Here is a 13,023-nt window from a genome sequence, read left to right as displayed (position 1 = left end):
AATCCAACACGTAAACGATTTTGATTTTGAAAGTCTACAAGTAATTCCTTTCAAATATTTTCAAATTCGCGGACTCGACACAACTCTAAACAAAATTTGACTGCTGTCTGGAGTCCGCACAGCGCTGGATTCGCGGACTCCACATCGGATTCCAATCGAGCAAAAAAAAACTCGAACCAAGCACGACTTTCCTCGTTCCCCTACACTAGCCGGTATCCCAATCTCAACTAACCGGCAAGCCGCCCCTTCTTTCTACCGGCTATGCCGGTCACCTCCTTTTTGAATTCAAGGTGAATCCCACCCTCATGTTGGGTGAATTTGGATTAATTTCGAGTGGGTTTCATCTCGCGGCCTGTGGTAGAACCCATAGAAAGCGAAGGGGTTAAATTTCGGAGTCGCCAAATTTATTCTTCATTTCAGAAGCGTTTCATTTCGCCTCAATTCCGAGACGCATAGCAGAACCCCTACCCCCTCCTGCTTCTTTCTCTCTCTCTCCTTCCGACGTCGTCATTTCACGTATTTCTCTTCTTCTCTGAGCGTTGATTGGGGTTTCATGCATCTCGATGCTATGGATTCGTTGGATCGTTTGCGCGTAGAGGGGCTGTTTGCTGCCTGCTCGGTGTGGGCAGATTAGAGAAAAATCGATCGGTTCTTGCCCGGTGATTTTTCGCGATCTTTTATGTGGATTCAGATGGCAGAATCTGCGGTTTGATCCGCTTGAAACTGGTACGTGCTTGAGCACCTTTTTTATTTCATTTAGTTTGAGTGCGTGCTTTTACTTTTATTGCGGTAGATTATTTTGTTTTTCTATTAGTTTGATTTTTTTGTTTTCTGTTCTAATGACTGATTTCGATGAAATATAACGCGATGATTCTGTAGAATATGGATGCGGTGTTGATGAGTTGGATCATTTGTGTAATTTGTTTTTCCCGCTAAAAATTACGCTACTTAGCTATTTTTTAGACTGATTTTAGCTTGGGAATAGGAAGATTGTGATTTCTTCAAGAATAATTTTTGTAACTAATATTCTTTTAAAAAAATTTTTGGGTGGATATAGTCTTCGGTAGTCGTCCAGTCTTTTGCTCTCTGACCTCTTGATTTGGTAAAACGTTCTTTTTCCCATGGAACTCTGGCTCTTAGATCGATTTGGGAGCTGTTTAGAACTTTCCGTTAAAATTTATGAACTTCTAATTTCCAGTTTCGTATATACGCCAGGCAAATCTCCACCAGATTGAATCTTGTGAGGTCTTCGTTCTCTTTCTTCATCTTTTTCCAACATAACTCTCTATAACTCTGCAGTCAAAGCAATGAATAAACTTACTGTGGAGATAGAAGACACTTTTGCGAGCGTTCTTGAGCTCGCGGCTAATAACGATGTGGACGGTTTCAAGCGATCTATTGATCGAGATCCTTTGGCCATTGACGAGGTTGGGGACTGGTACGGTCGCAAGAAGGTGATCGAGCAGCGAACTCCACTCATGGTCGCCTCCACCTATGGAAACCTTGATGTGCTCGAGTTGATTCTTAACCTCTCCTCTGAGAATGTTAACCGATGCTGTGGCCCAGACAAGACCACTGCCCTCCACTGTGCTGCTTCTGGTGGTTCTGTGAATGCTGTGGAGGCAGTCAAAATCCTTCTTTCGGCTGGAGCCGACCCTAACTGTGTAGATGCCATGGGCCATAGACCAGCTGATGTGATTATCGTCCCTCATAAAATGTCTAACGGGAAGGCTGCACTTGAAGAGCTTCTTGGAAGTTCTGAAGGCGCAGTCCGCGAGATTCATCGCCAAGGCCTTTGGGTTGCTACATGCTCTTCGAACTCCAACTCTCCATCACTTTCATCATCAGCAGAAGAGCAGGGGTCGCCTTCCTCTGATTCATCCTCCTCTCCAATAGATGCGAAATTTCAAGAGCTCCCTGCCCTGCCGGAAAAGAAAGAGTATCCTGTTGATCCTTCCCTTCCTGATATCAAGAATAGCATGTATGCTACAGATGAGTTCCGGATGTTCTCATTCAAGGTCCGCCCTTGCTCAAGGGCTTACTCACATGACTGGACTGAGTGCCCCTTTGTTCACCCAGGTGAGAATGCCCGGAGGCGTGACCCTCGCAAGTTTCATTATAGCTGTGTTCCTTGCCCTGACTTTCGAAAAGGGGCATGTAGGAGGGCAGATATGTGTGAGTATGCGCATGGGGTGTTTGAGTGTTGGCTTCACCCAGCGCAGTATCGCACAAGATTGTGTAAGGATGGGACTAACTGTGCAAGAAGGGTTTGTTTTTTTGCTCACACTAATGAAGAGCTTCGTCCTCTATACATGTCTACTGGGTCAGCTGTACCTTCACCTAGATCATCCGCCTCTGCTATGGAGATGGCTGCCATGGGCCTCATGCCAAGCTCTCCATCTTCTGCTTCAGCAGTCATCCCTTCTTTTACGCCTCCATTGTCTCCTTCTGCCAACGGGATCTCTCATTCTTCAATCAACTGGCCACAACCTAATGTGCCTGCGCTGCACCTTCCTGGAAGCAATCTTCAGTCAAGCAGGCTTAGATCATCTCTTAGTGCTAGAGACATGCCATTGGATGACTACTTCAACCAGGAATTAGAAGCCCACCATTTGATGAATGAGCTATATATCTCTCGATTTGGCTCCTCCGCCGGCAATAGAACAGTCCGGTCAAAGAACATGACTGCTTCTAACCTTGATGATCTTTTTTCAGCTGAAATTTCTTCCTCTCCCAGATATAACTCTGAACAGGGAGCTATTTTCTCTCCATCACATAAGACTGCTATCCTTAATCAGTTTCAGCAACAGCAGCAGAGCCTCCTTTCACCTATAAATACAAATACTGGGATGTTCTCTCCAAAAGCTTTGGATCAACAGCTACCTGGACACTCCTCTTTCTTGCAGGCCTCTCTAGGTTTATCTTCGCCTGGAAGGATGTCACCAAGAAACATGGAGCCTGTGTCCCCATTGAGTTCTCGCCATGCTTCATATGTTCAGCATGAGAAGCAACAGCAGCAAACTCTCAGAAGCCTTAGCTCCCGGGATTTGGGGGCTGGAGCAAAGGCAGTTGTTGGCTCACTATTGAGTTCATCATTGTCCAAGTGGAGTTCACCATCCGGGATGCTTGATTGGGGTGTCAATGGTGAAGAGCTCGGTAGGCTTAAGCGATCATCTTCTTTCGAGCTTCGTTCCAGCAGCGAAGAACCTGATGTCTCTTGGGTTAACTCACTGGTGAAAGAATCTACACCAGAGAAGGCAGCGGCCATGAATTCTTTTGTGGGAGAAGCTGATGGCGGTTATGATGATGGTGCAATTGGGGCATGGCTGGAATAAATGGTCAACTGAAAGTCTTGACATGCCAACTTCTACTCTCCTGCAACTTGATGAGTTTCTACTACTACTACAAGTATTCGAATTAGTACGTAATTTTTTTGGCTGGAAGTGGTCGGGGCAGTTAAATTGGGGTTGGTTTTAAACTTTGAAGATTCATTTTCCCGAAATGATTTGTTTTTTACTTGAAGAGTATGTTAGAAAGGTTACAGAAGTTGGTGAGTAAATCTCTGTCTGGGTCCATTAACGGGACTTTCCAGGACAGTTACCCTCTTGTTTGATATATTTTTTTCTCCGTTTTGCTCAACCTTCATGAAGAAAAATCCTACATTTCTTTGAATTTTAAACCTGTTTAGCCTTGATGTTTCCTCTTTTGACCATGTCATCCTTTCAAACATGACGTGCCGTTGGGTTCAATAAGCGTTGGTTACTTTCCAATGAGTGTCCTTCATGATTCAACCTCTAGAAGTAAGTTTCATTTTTTTTAATGAAAATGTCTGTATTATGTACAATCAAAGCCAACTTTCTTATTATGTTTAACATCAGCATTCTTTTTACTGCTTGTGTGTGCTGGGGAAGGTGGTATTATTGTTTTTAATATTTTACCTAATTTCTCCTGACTTTGACGAAGACCGTGGAAGGTAAGTGGTGCTTTAGATGTTGGGATGGTTCAACAATCAACAACGCCATAGTGAGGCCAGTTTTATAATGTGGCTTTTGATATTCTGGTGGTAAATAAGAGGAGAAATTATTAGGCGTGACAGTCCGTTTATTTCTGTCTAGCTGCTAGAGTAACTGTGCTTTTACTGTTGAGAAAATCGGATGGCTAATAATTTGCCAAATAAGAGACACTTGTTGGGGATTTTTGGCATTTGAAACTCGAGGAACATCAGGTTAGAGAAAAGTCCAGATCTTCTCTTTGTGTATTTAGTTTTTATTCGAGTAGAATCCTCTTTCCTTCTCTGCACTTCCTCCTATATATTCTTTATGCTGATTGTTGGGGGCTTTAGGATATAGATCTTTTTAAAAATGTTTGTCAAGATTGTCTACAATCAACTAAATGGAATTCTAGAAAAATAAAGTTTTAAGCTTTTATGAGAAAATGAAATAAAAATAGTTAGGGTTTTTGGTAGCAGGATTTAGGCCGGATTTGAGGTGGATTTGAGCTGAATCTTGTACGAAAACGCAAAACCAAATCTAATGGTAAATGAAAGTGGTTGATGGAAAATTATATCCCTTTTCGTGGTAAATCTTGGATTTTTGAAATCATGTGATTCAGCGGATTTAATGTTTTAGTGGCATGAGAGGGAAGAAGAGTCTTGCTTGTTTCTAGCCGTTTGCCTTCCCTCCTCTTCCTTGCTTTTTTAGAATAGCCCTCTTGTTTTTTTAGAATAGCCAAACTGTTATATAGAATTTAACAGAAATTATAATGAATGTTATAAAACCGTTTTTAGGATTTAGTAAATTTGGATTTAAAGGATTTATGGAATTATATTTAAATGAAATCTGATTGCTATGAAACTGCTGCATAATATTTTTGTGTCTCAGTAAAGAGAAATTATTGTGTATGCAATCCGAACGTGTTCAGATGTGTGTATACACTGCTTATTTTGTTGCGTATTTTTTGATACATAATTTTTTCGTGACAAAATAAGTAGCAAATAATTAATACTTATTAAATACACAAAAAATATGTAAAAAAAATTATGTATCAAAAAATACGTAACAAAATAAGCAGTGTGTACTCACATCCTGATTAAGTACACAATAATTTCTCCTCAGTAAAAGTTTTGAGTATTTGTAAAATCATTGTGGGTCTTTGTATAGTTTTGAGTCGCTTCATGAAGATATGGAATGATGGGGTCCTTGAAAAATAATATTGTTGGCCAGTGTTAATTTTATTAGTTTTATAACCTATTTTGTGGACCTCCCAATTTTAAATGATAAATTTAAATAATTTCCGAACAAAATAAGTTTTTGTTTTGAGTTAGTTATTTTATTGTGAGTGGGTGTGGGTGTGTATGACATCCTGAAAGTCGCTATAAGTGGGCATGGGTGAGAAAAGCCTGCTAGCGCAGAGCGTGGGTATCCAATCAGGACCCCATGTAGGGCTATGCTTTGCATTTGTCTAAGAGATTAAGACTTTATTTGGAATATTTTTCTTATTATTTTTTGAAGTAGTTTTTTAGCAACAAAATTTTAGTTAATTTTTTTAATGAAAAAATTACTTAAAAGAAACAGTAAAAAAACTGTTTCAAATAAAGTGTAAGTATTTTGGTGAAGAATATTTTGAGAACATTACTTGTGGCAAGATTTGTTCTGAAAAGATAATTGGTGTAAAGGCTCATAAGTTTCTGAAGGAGTAAAAGTTGTTTAGAAAATCATGTGAAAATTATTAACTGTTCATAGGATTATTTATCATTGCACAAATTTATCTAATATAATGGCTTGTTCTTCATTTATCAATCTTCATCATAGATTCTTATTAAAAAAAATTTAAAGCATTTAAATAATTTTTATCAAAGCTTTTAATAAATTTATCTTTTTTATCAGTACATATTTTAATTTGAAGAAATCTGATTTTTTGGCCCTTCTATGCATGCTGACTTATTTAAATTGATATTTTTTATATTTATTTTTTAAATATAATAATAAGCCAATAACTATGTCATTCCCCTATTTTTTTGTAGCAACCCTCTATTTTCTTTTTTATAAAATTTATGCTTCTTAAGCTATTTCATCTTTAGATTTAGGGATTATTTAGTTGACTGAAAATATAATGGGCTGTAAATTAAATATAGTGTAAAATAAATATTTTAAAATTATTTGAATGAGTGTAAAATGAATACATGATATTATTATTTTTTATTTAATTTAAATAATTTCCGAACAAAATAAGTTTTTGTTTTGAGTTAGTTTTTTTATTGTTTGCTTAAATAATTTTTTAGTATAAAAATTTTAATTTAAATTTTTTTTTAACTAAAAATTTATTTAAGAAGGATTAAAAAACCTGTCCTAAATGTGAAAATCATACAAATTAGATTTAAATTTGAAAATTTTGTAGCTTATATAATCTTTTTCAATGCAGGGACTACTAGTAAGTATTTCTATGGTGGTAGCTGATGGCTGATGGAACATTAGCGTGACAGCATTTAAAATATATAAATACGAAAACTTTTATTTTATTTGCTTTGCATTAGAGCCTTGTATTGGATATCTATATCCACACCCATCAACGTATCCATCCATATCCAATGGGCATGAGTGAGTATGGGTACGCTCATAGCCTCATGGGTTGATATGGGTGGGTACTCAACATCAAGAGACAAATCGATTTACATTACTAATCATCATATGCATGCAGTATATTATAGTAATCCTTACTATGCAGTGTGCAGCACTAAACCGCGTTGCGATCACGATAAATTCTGATATGTGGCTTAAAAGTTTGCAGTCAGAGAAAAAGGCAAAGAATCTTAAGGCCATTAATCCGTTGCAGGCTGTATTCAAGAAGCGTGGAAAGTGAGTGAGTGTGGGTGGGTATGACATCCCGAAAGTCGCTATAAGTGGGCATGGGTGAGGAAAGCCTGCTAGCGCAGAGCGTGGGTACCCAACCAGGATCCCATGTAGGGCTATGCTTTGCATTTGTCTAAGAGACTAAGACTTTATTTGGAATATTTTTCTTATTATTTTTTGAAATAGTTTTTTAGCAACAAAATTTTAGTTAATTTTTTTTGTAAATTAAATATAGTGTAAAATGAATATTTTAAAATTATTTGAATGAGTGTAAAATGAATGCATGATATTATTATTTTTTATTTAGTTTGAAGTAAAATAAGTGCAATAAAAAGTCTAAAGAAGATTGTGGTCGGAGACGATGGTGGGTAGCTGTTGCTGGTGGTGGTGGTCTGCGGCAGTGACAACAGAGGGTGACGGGTGGCGTCAAAGAAAATGAATTTATTATGTATTTGGAACCCGTTTAAATCTAAAGATTCTATATATATAAAAAATAAACTAGATATTGAATGTCAAGTGCATCTAAATTTTACATTTCATTTATTTAATTCAAAGCAAACATCAATATTCTTCAAACCGGTGTAATTAAAATACTTCAGACAAATTTTGCCACAAAATAAACAACCCCTTAATAACAAAAAGAATGAGCTTGATTAGGCATGAATCTCGAGGCATATCCATGCAATAAAGTTTTGAAATTAAAATAGGAATAATCCAAGCTCTGATTTCAACAAACGTAAAGTCGAATTGAGCATCTCAAAGAGACGAACTCAACAATCCCAAAATCAGTTTAATCCAAGCCCAAATGAGCCCAAATCAAAGGTCCAAAGCATAATTGGAGGCTTCAAAACATTAATTGAATAACTAAATGATCATCAAATGTGATAGGATTATACTTGAATCGAGCGGCTCGATGAGGCGATTCCAACAAGTCCAAGATTGTTTAATTCTGACATCATTAAAGAACTTAAATGCATGATCAACAGTCTATGATCAAGGGGATCGATAATAGTCATCCATTCTAATACTCCCAACTTGACCTTGATATATTCTATATTTACAAGTCATACCACTTTCAAATAACTATAATAAGACCTCCCATTCTTCACATGGGGTTCGTATTTCCGAGACGCTCAGTTTGACTGTAAGCTCGTTGAAATCGGAGTTCGGATGCTCCCGGATTTAATTTTTGAAGTCTCCAACTAGCTTTTTCTCTCGAGATTCGTGTCCGATCAAGATAATTTTTACATGGCGTATCAGTCATAATTTAGAATAAAGGTACCCTTCTGCTCTCGGGCGGAAGTGAACGTAGCAGGGGTTTTCCACAGCCAGAATGGATGTTAGGGTTCCGGAATGCTTTCTGGCGGAGGATAACAACGAGGGCGGCTTGGCGCAATCGTAGGCAACATATCCGGAGATATTTTCTCCTTTCACCAGATTTAGGTTCCGTCTTTCCTCCATTAATGAGCTTAATAGATGCATCGACATTGACATTTACTCGATTATTTGGACGTGGCGCTAGCTTTGTTGGCGTGATAGATGAGCATTTATTGAATTTGTGGTCGTTGCTGCGCTGTATTAAAGTTACTAACAAAGCTAATAAATATCCCTTTAGATTACGTAGCGCTCTTTTGATTTCAGTTTATGGATCGGGCGATACCTTCATGGCGTCATGCATCTTTTTCATGGAAGAGATATCTCATTCCTGCTAGGATTTATCAGCTTTTATTAGTTCTGTTGTCTATGGTTGCTTTATTGCTCGGTTATTTTGTATCCCAAATTCGCAAATTTTAGGTTTTAGGCTACATGAAATAGGGATAGAAACCGAACAACTTGTGCATATTTAAGTTCATTATTTCATTCCCTTCCCTTGTTAAGAGACCAGGGAGAGCTTCTAGGGTTTTAATGAGACCCATCTGCTATCTGAGTTGTGCAGGTTGTTATTGTTTTATTGACCTTTTTGCTATTATAAGTGGTATCCGGATTGTAACCATTTAGGAAATCCTTGTCATCTATAGGTGAAAATTTTAAATTTTAGTTGCAGGGGTAGGAATTTTTGATGTGGTACTCCTGACAAGTTTTTTTCTTCTTTTGGGTGTTTGTGGAAATTGAAAGAAACGCGCCAAAGCTCTTAGTCGTCAATTCTTCAGGTTTTAGGGTTTTGGCGCTATGGGTTTGGAATATAGGTGTAATCATGGGTTTGGATATCTCATGCTTTGTTCGTGATTGGACAGAGATGGGGAATCGCAACTACTCTTTTTCTAATGTGGGGAATATAATGTGCTCTATATGAATATGTTCAGCTATGCAAAAGTTGTTCTGATACTATCATTCTCTTGTAATGTGGAGAGTTTATTTGCAGGAATAATTTGTTGGTGATGTTTTTATTCTATTGGAAGTTTTGGAGGCTCATATGCAATTAGTTTTGATACTGTTTCATGGTTCCTTAGAAAATATGAGGAAGAGTGTGGAAGAAATCAACATCATTAAAGAAGATCCACATATGAAAAATATTGAAGTATAAAGTGATGTTCCCTTTAGAATCTTATTATAAGCATGGAGCAGTTGGAGTGATATTATAATTTTTTTTTCTCAACACTCTAATCTATTGCAAAAGGAGAATGCTTTCATAAGCAGTTAAAAACTAGCCATATTACCTAATCTACGAACCTAATACTTAGAGTCACTTACTGTAGAGAAAGAAGTAGTGACTAGGAACCTTTGGTTTATTTATTTCCCCAAGTGCTATTTATATTCAAATCTACCTAGAGAATGAATGGAAATAACTAATCATAATAACTCAGAAACATTTTTAAAAATTGCTCTAGCTACTATCCTCCCCTTACATGCCTGCCATTTGATGTTCGCCCCCTGTACTACTTGTTGATTGATGCCTTTTTTCTTTTTAGAAAGAGTCGGTGGCAACAAGTTCATTATCTTGGGGTTCTATGGTTATGTTACATGTATCAAAGATGGAATTGCAAAGTATTAGCATCCTTCTTACTTCTTAAATTTGTATGAGTAAAAAGACCTCATGTAGGTCTATTTGGTTCTATCCACTTAAGATTTGAATATAAACTAAGTTAAATTTATTACCGAGTTCTCCAAGATACTCAAAGACTCTTTCTCTTACACAAATTATTTAAGAATTGCAATATCACCATTATACTTCATCCTAAAATCTTAATAGTAATCTAATTCTTGCAAATATATCTTCATTGTATTAAAGTATTCAATGACATGGAGGTTATATTATTTTGTCATTGAGATCTTTATCTTGATTCTATATATGAAAGCAGGATCCTTTATCTTGCAATTGTTAGGGGTTTGTATGACCCATTGATTTCGGGCATCATAGTTTTCCATAACCATGACATCATCACAGAATTTGTTTCATTCTAAAGTGCAAACTTTATTCTTTTATCTTCAGAGGAGTATTCACAAGATATGAATTTTCTTCTTTTCTTTTGGATAGATCTTCACAATCTGAGATCTCTTTAGGTATTTACAAGATTTGTAGACCTCCGGAGTTATCTTTTAGTTTGGTTTTACAATTAATGATTATTGGCACATTAGTAAAGAAGTAAAATAAATCGGACATGATGAAGAGAATTGATTTTTATCTTTATCGTCGTATTAATAAAATCGAAGTAGGAAATTGTTAGACCGGTCCACTGGACCGGTCCAGCCGGTCCTCACGGGACCGGCTCAGACGCGAAATGTCGCGTGATCTCCGCCTCCTACGGAGATCGGGCGGGCCGACAGCTCAAACGGAGCTTTTTAGGAAGGATTTTTGGGGGGTTTTAGAGAGAAATTTGAATGTAGGGACTGTTTAGGGAATTCCTTTGGATTTGTATGCATTAAATAATTGATTTTTGCTAGGGTTTGAGCATCTTGAATTTGGCTGAAATTTGAGATCTCGTAGATTTAGGTTTTCTTTGGGCTCTAGCGGCGTCTAGAGATTTGGGAGAGATCGATCCTCCTCTCGAATTGAGGATCAATTGTATCTTGCCCCATGGTTTTTCCCCTTTCCAGGGTTTTCCACATAAAAAATCTTGTTTTCTCTGTGTGTGAACTGGATATCCGTGCAACGCAAAGACGAAAAATTACAACTCTATCGTCGCGTATATTCTAGCCTGCAACACTTCTCAACACTCTAATCTATTGCAAAAGGAGAAAGCTTTCATAAGCAGCTAAAACTAGCCATATTACCTAATCTATGAACCTAATACTTTGAGTCACTTACTGTAGAGAAAGAAGTAATGACTAGGAAAGTTTGGTTTATTTATTTTCCCAAGTGTTATTTATATACAAAACTACCTAGAGAATGAATGGAAATAACTCATAAACATTTTTAAAAAATTGTTCTAAGTACTATCCTCCCCTTACATGCCGGCCATTTGATGTTCTCCCCTGTACAACTTGTTGATTGATGCCTTTTTTCTTTTTTAGAAAGAGTCGGTTGTAGCAAGTTCATTATCCTGGGGTTCTATGGTTATGTTACATGTATCAAAGATGGAATTGCAAAGTATTAGCATCCTTCTTACTTCTTAGATTTGTATGAGTAAAAAGACCTCATGTAGGTATATTAGGTTCTATCCATTTAAGATTTGAATATAAACTAAGTTGAATTTATTATCGAGTCCTCCAAGAAACTCAAACACTCTTTCTCTTACACAAATTATTTAAGAATTGCAATAACACTGCTATACTTCATCCTAAAATCTAAGTAGTAATATAATTCTAGTAAATATATATTTAATACACATTGTATTAAAGTATTCAATGACATGGAGGTTATCTTATTTTGTCGTTGAGATGTTTATCTTGATTCCATATATGAGAGCAGCATTCTTAACTCATGAATAAGGTCTATTTAACAGCTTTCCAGATGTCTTTTGCAATTGTTAGGGGTTTGTATGACCCGTTGATTTCGGGCATCATAGTTTTTCATAACCATGACATGATCATGGAATTTCTTTCATTCCAAAGTGCAAACTTTATTCTTTTATCCTTAGAAGAGTATTCACAATATATGAATTTTCTTCTCTTCTTTTAGATAGATCTTCACAATCTGAGATCTCTTTAGGTAGTTATTTGAAAAATACTAGCTTTGTAGGCCCCCAGAGTTCTGGTTTTACAATTAATGATTATTGACACATTAGTGAAGAAGTAAAATAAATCAGACATGATGAAGAAAAGTAATTTTTGTTTTTATCGTCGTCTTAATATAATCGAAGTTGGAAAGGTTTTAAAGAAAATAAAGTACTGAAAAATAATAGGGCCTGATGATATTTTAATAGAAGTGTGAAAATGCTTAGAAGATCAAGGAATTTTTTAGCTTATTAAATTTTTTAATATTATTTGAAGAGTATGTACCTTGGTGTATGTTTTTTTGCTGATGATATTCTTCTTGTTGATAAGACTAGAGAGGGAGTTGAAGGTAAACTTGAATTATGGAGGTCAACCTTAGAGTCTAAAGGTTTTCGCTTGAGTAGATCTAAAACGGAATATATGGAGTGTAATTTTAGTAGTAATAGACCTAGTGAGGGGATTGTGACTTTGGGCGATCAAGTCATTAATAAGAGTACACGTTTTAAATATCTTGGATCTATTGTTCAGAGTGATGGTGAAATAGATGGGATATTATCAGCAGAATTCAAGTTGGATGGTTGAACTGGCGGGCCTGTTTCACGACTTGGCCGGTCCCGCCTGGACCGGCTGGACCGGTCCACTGGACCGGTCTAAGCTCCCTTTTGTCTCTCCTTGTGGTGGGACTCTAGCGTCGGTTCCATTGAACCGACATTGCGGATTCAATTTTTTTAGTTGACTTTTATTCTTATAAAAAATTCTTCCTCAATATTTAAAGAGCATAATAATAACAATTGAGGTGATACAAATAACATTCTTACATTTATGATCCCTTCTCCCATATAGCATCTCTTTATGTTTCATGTTTCCATGAGTTTCACACAAATGGAATGTCTAGATTGTGGAGTCATTTTACATCATATTTCGATATCCTCTCAGGTTCCTATATATATTTTAGTTCATGTTATATCAATCGAATATTTGACAACTCTACTGAGTTCATGTTATATCAATCGAATATTTGACAACTCTACTGAATTCATCGGCTATATACTTTTGAAGTGTAGAGATATGAGAAAACATT

General features: G+C 36.6%; 1 protein-coding gene across 2 annotated transcripts; it reads left to right on the top strand.

Moving 5' to 3' along the window:
* The first annotated feature begins 409 nt into the window (after window positions 1-409).
* On the top strand, window positions 410-3,889 carry LOC110111009 (zinc finger CCCH domain-containing protein 24). Of its 2 annotated transcripts, none has more exons than XM_020842689.2 (2): window positions 410-726; window positions 1,300-3,889. In XM_020842689.2, exon 2 carries the CDS (start codon window positions 1,308-1,310, stop codon window positions 3,333-3,335), a length of 2,028 nt encoding a protein of 675 aa, XP_020698348.1. In that variant the 5' UTR covers window positions 410-726; window positions 1,300-1,307; the 3' UTR covers window positions 3,336-3,889. The 2 variants fall into 2 exon arrangements, with proteins under 2 accessions (XP_020698348.1, XP_020698347.1); XM_020842688.2 differs by having other exon boundaries at window positions 1,216-3,889.
* The last annotated feature ends 9,134 nt before the right edge of the window (window positions 3,890-13,023 follow it).

The sequence above is a fragment of the Dendrobium catenatum genome, unplaced genomic scaffold (assembly GCF_001605985.2).
Source record: "Dendrobium catenatum unplaced genomic scaffold, ASM160598v2 fragScaff_scaffold_1132, whole genome shotgun sequence".
Classification (NCBI taxonomy): Eukaryota; Viridiplantae; Streptophyta; class Magnoliopsida; order Asparagales; family Orchidaceae; genus Dendrobium; species Dendrobium catenatum.
Note: the sequence above shows the minus strand (reverse complement) of the source record. Positions and strands in the feature narration are given on the sequence as shown.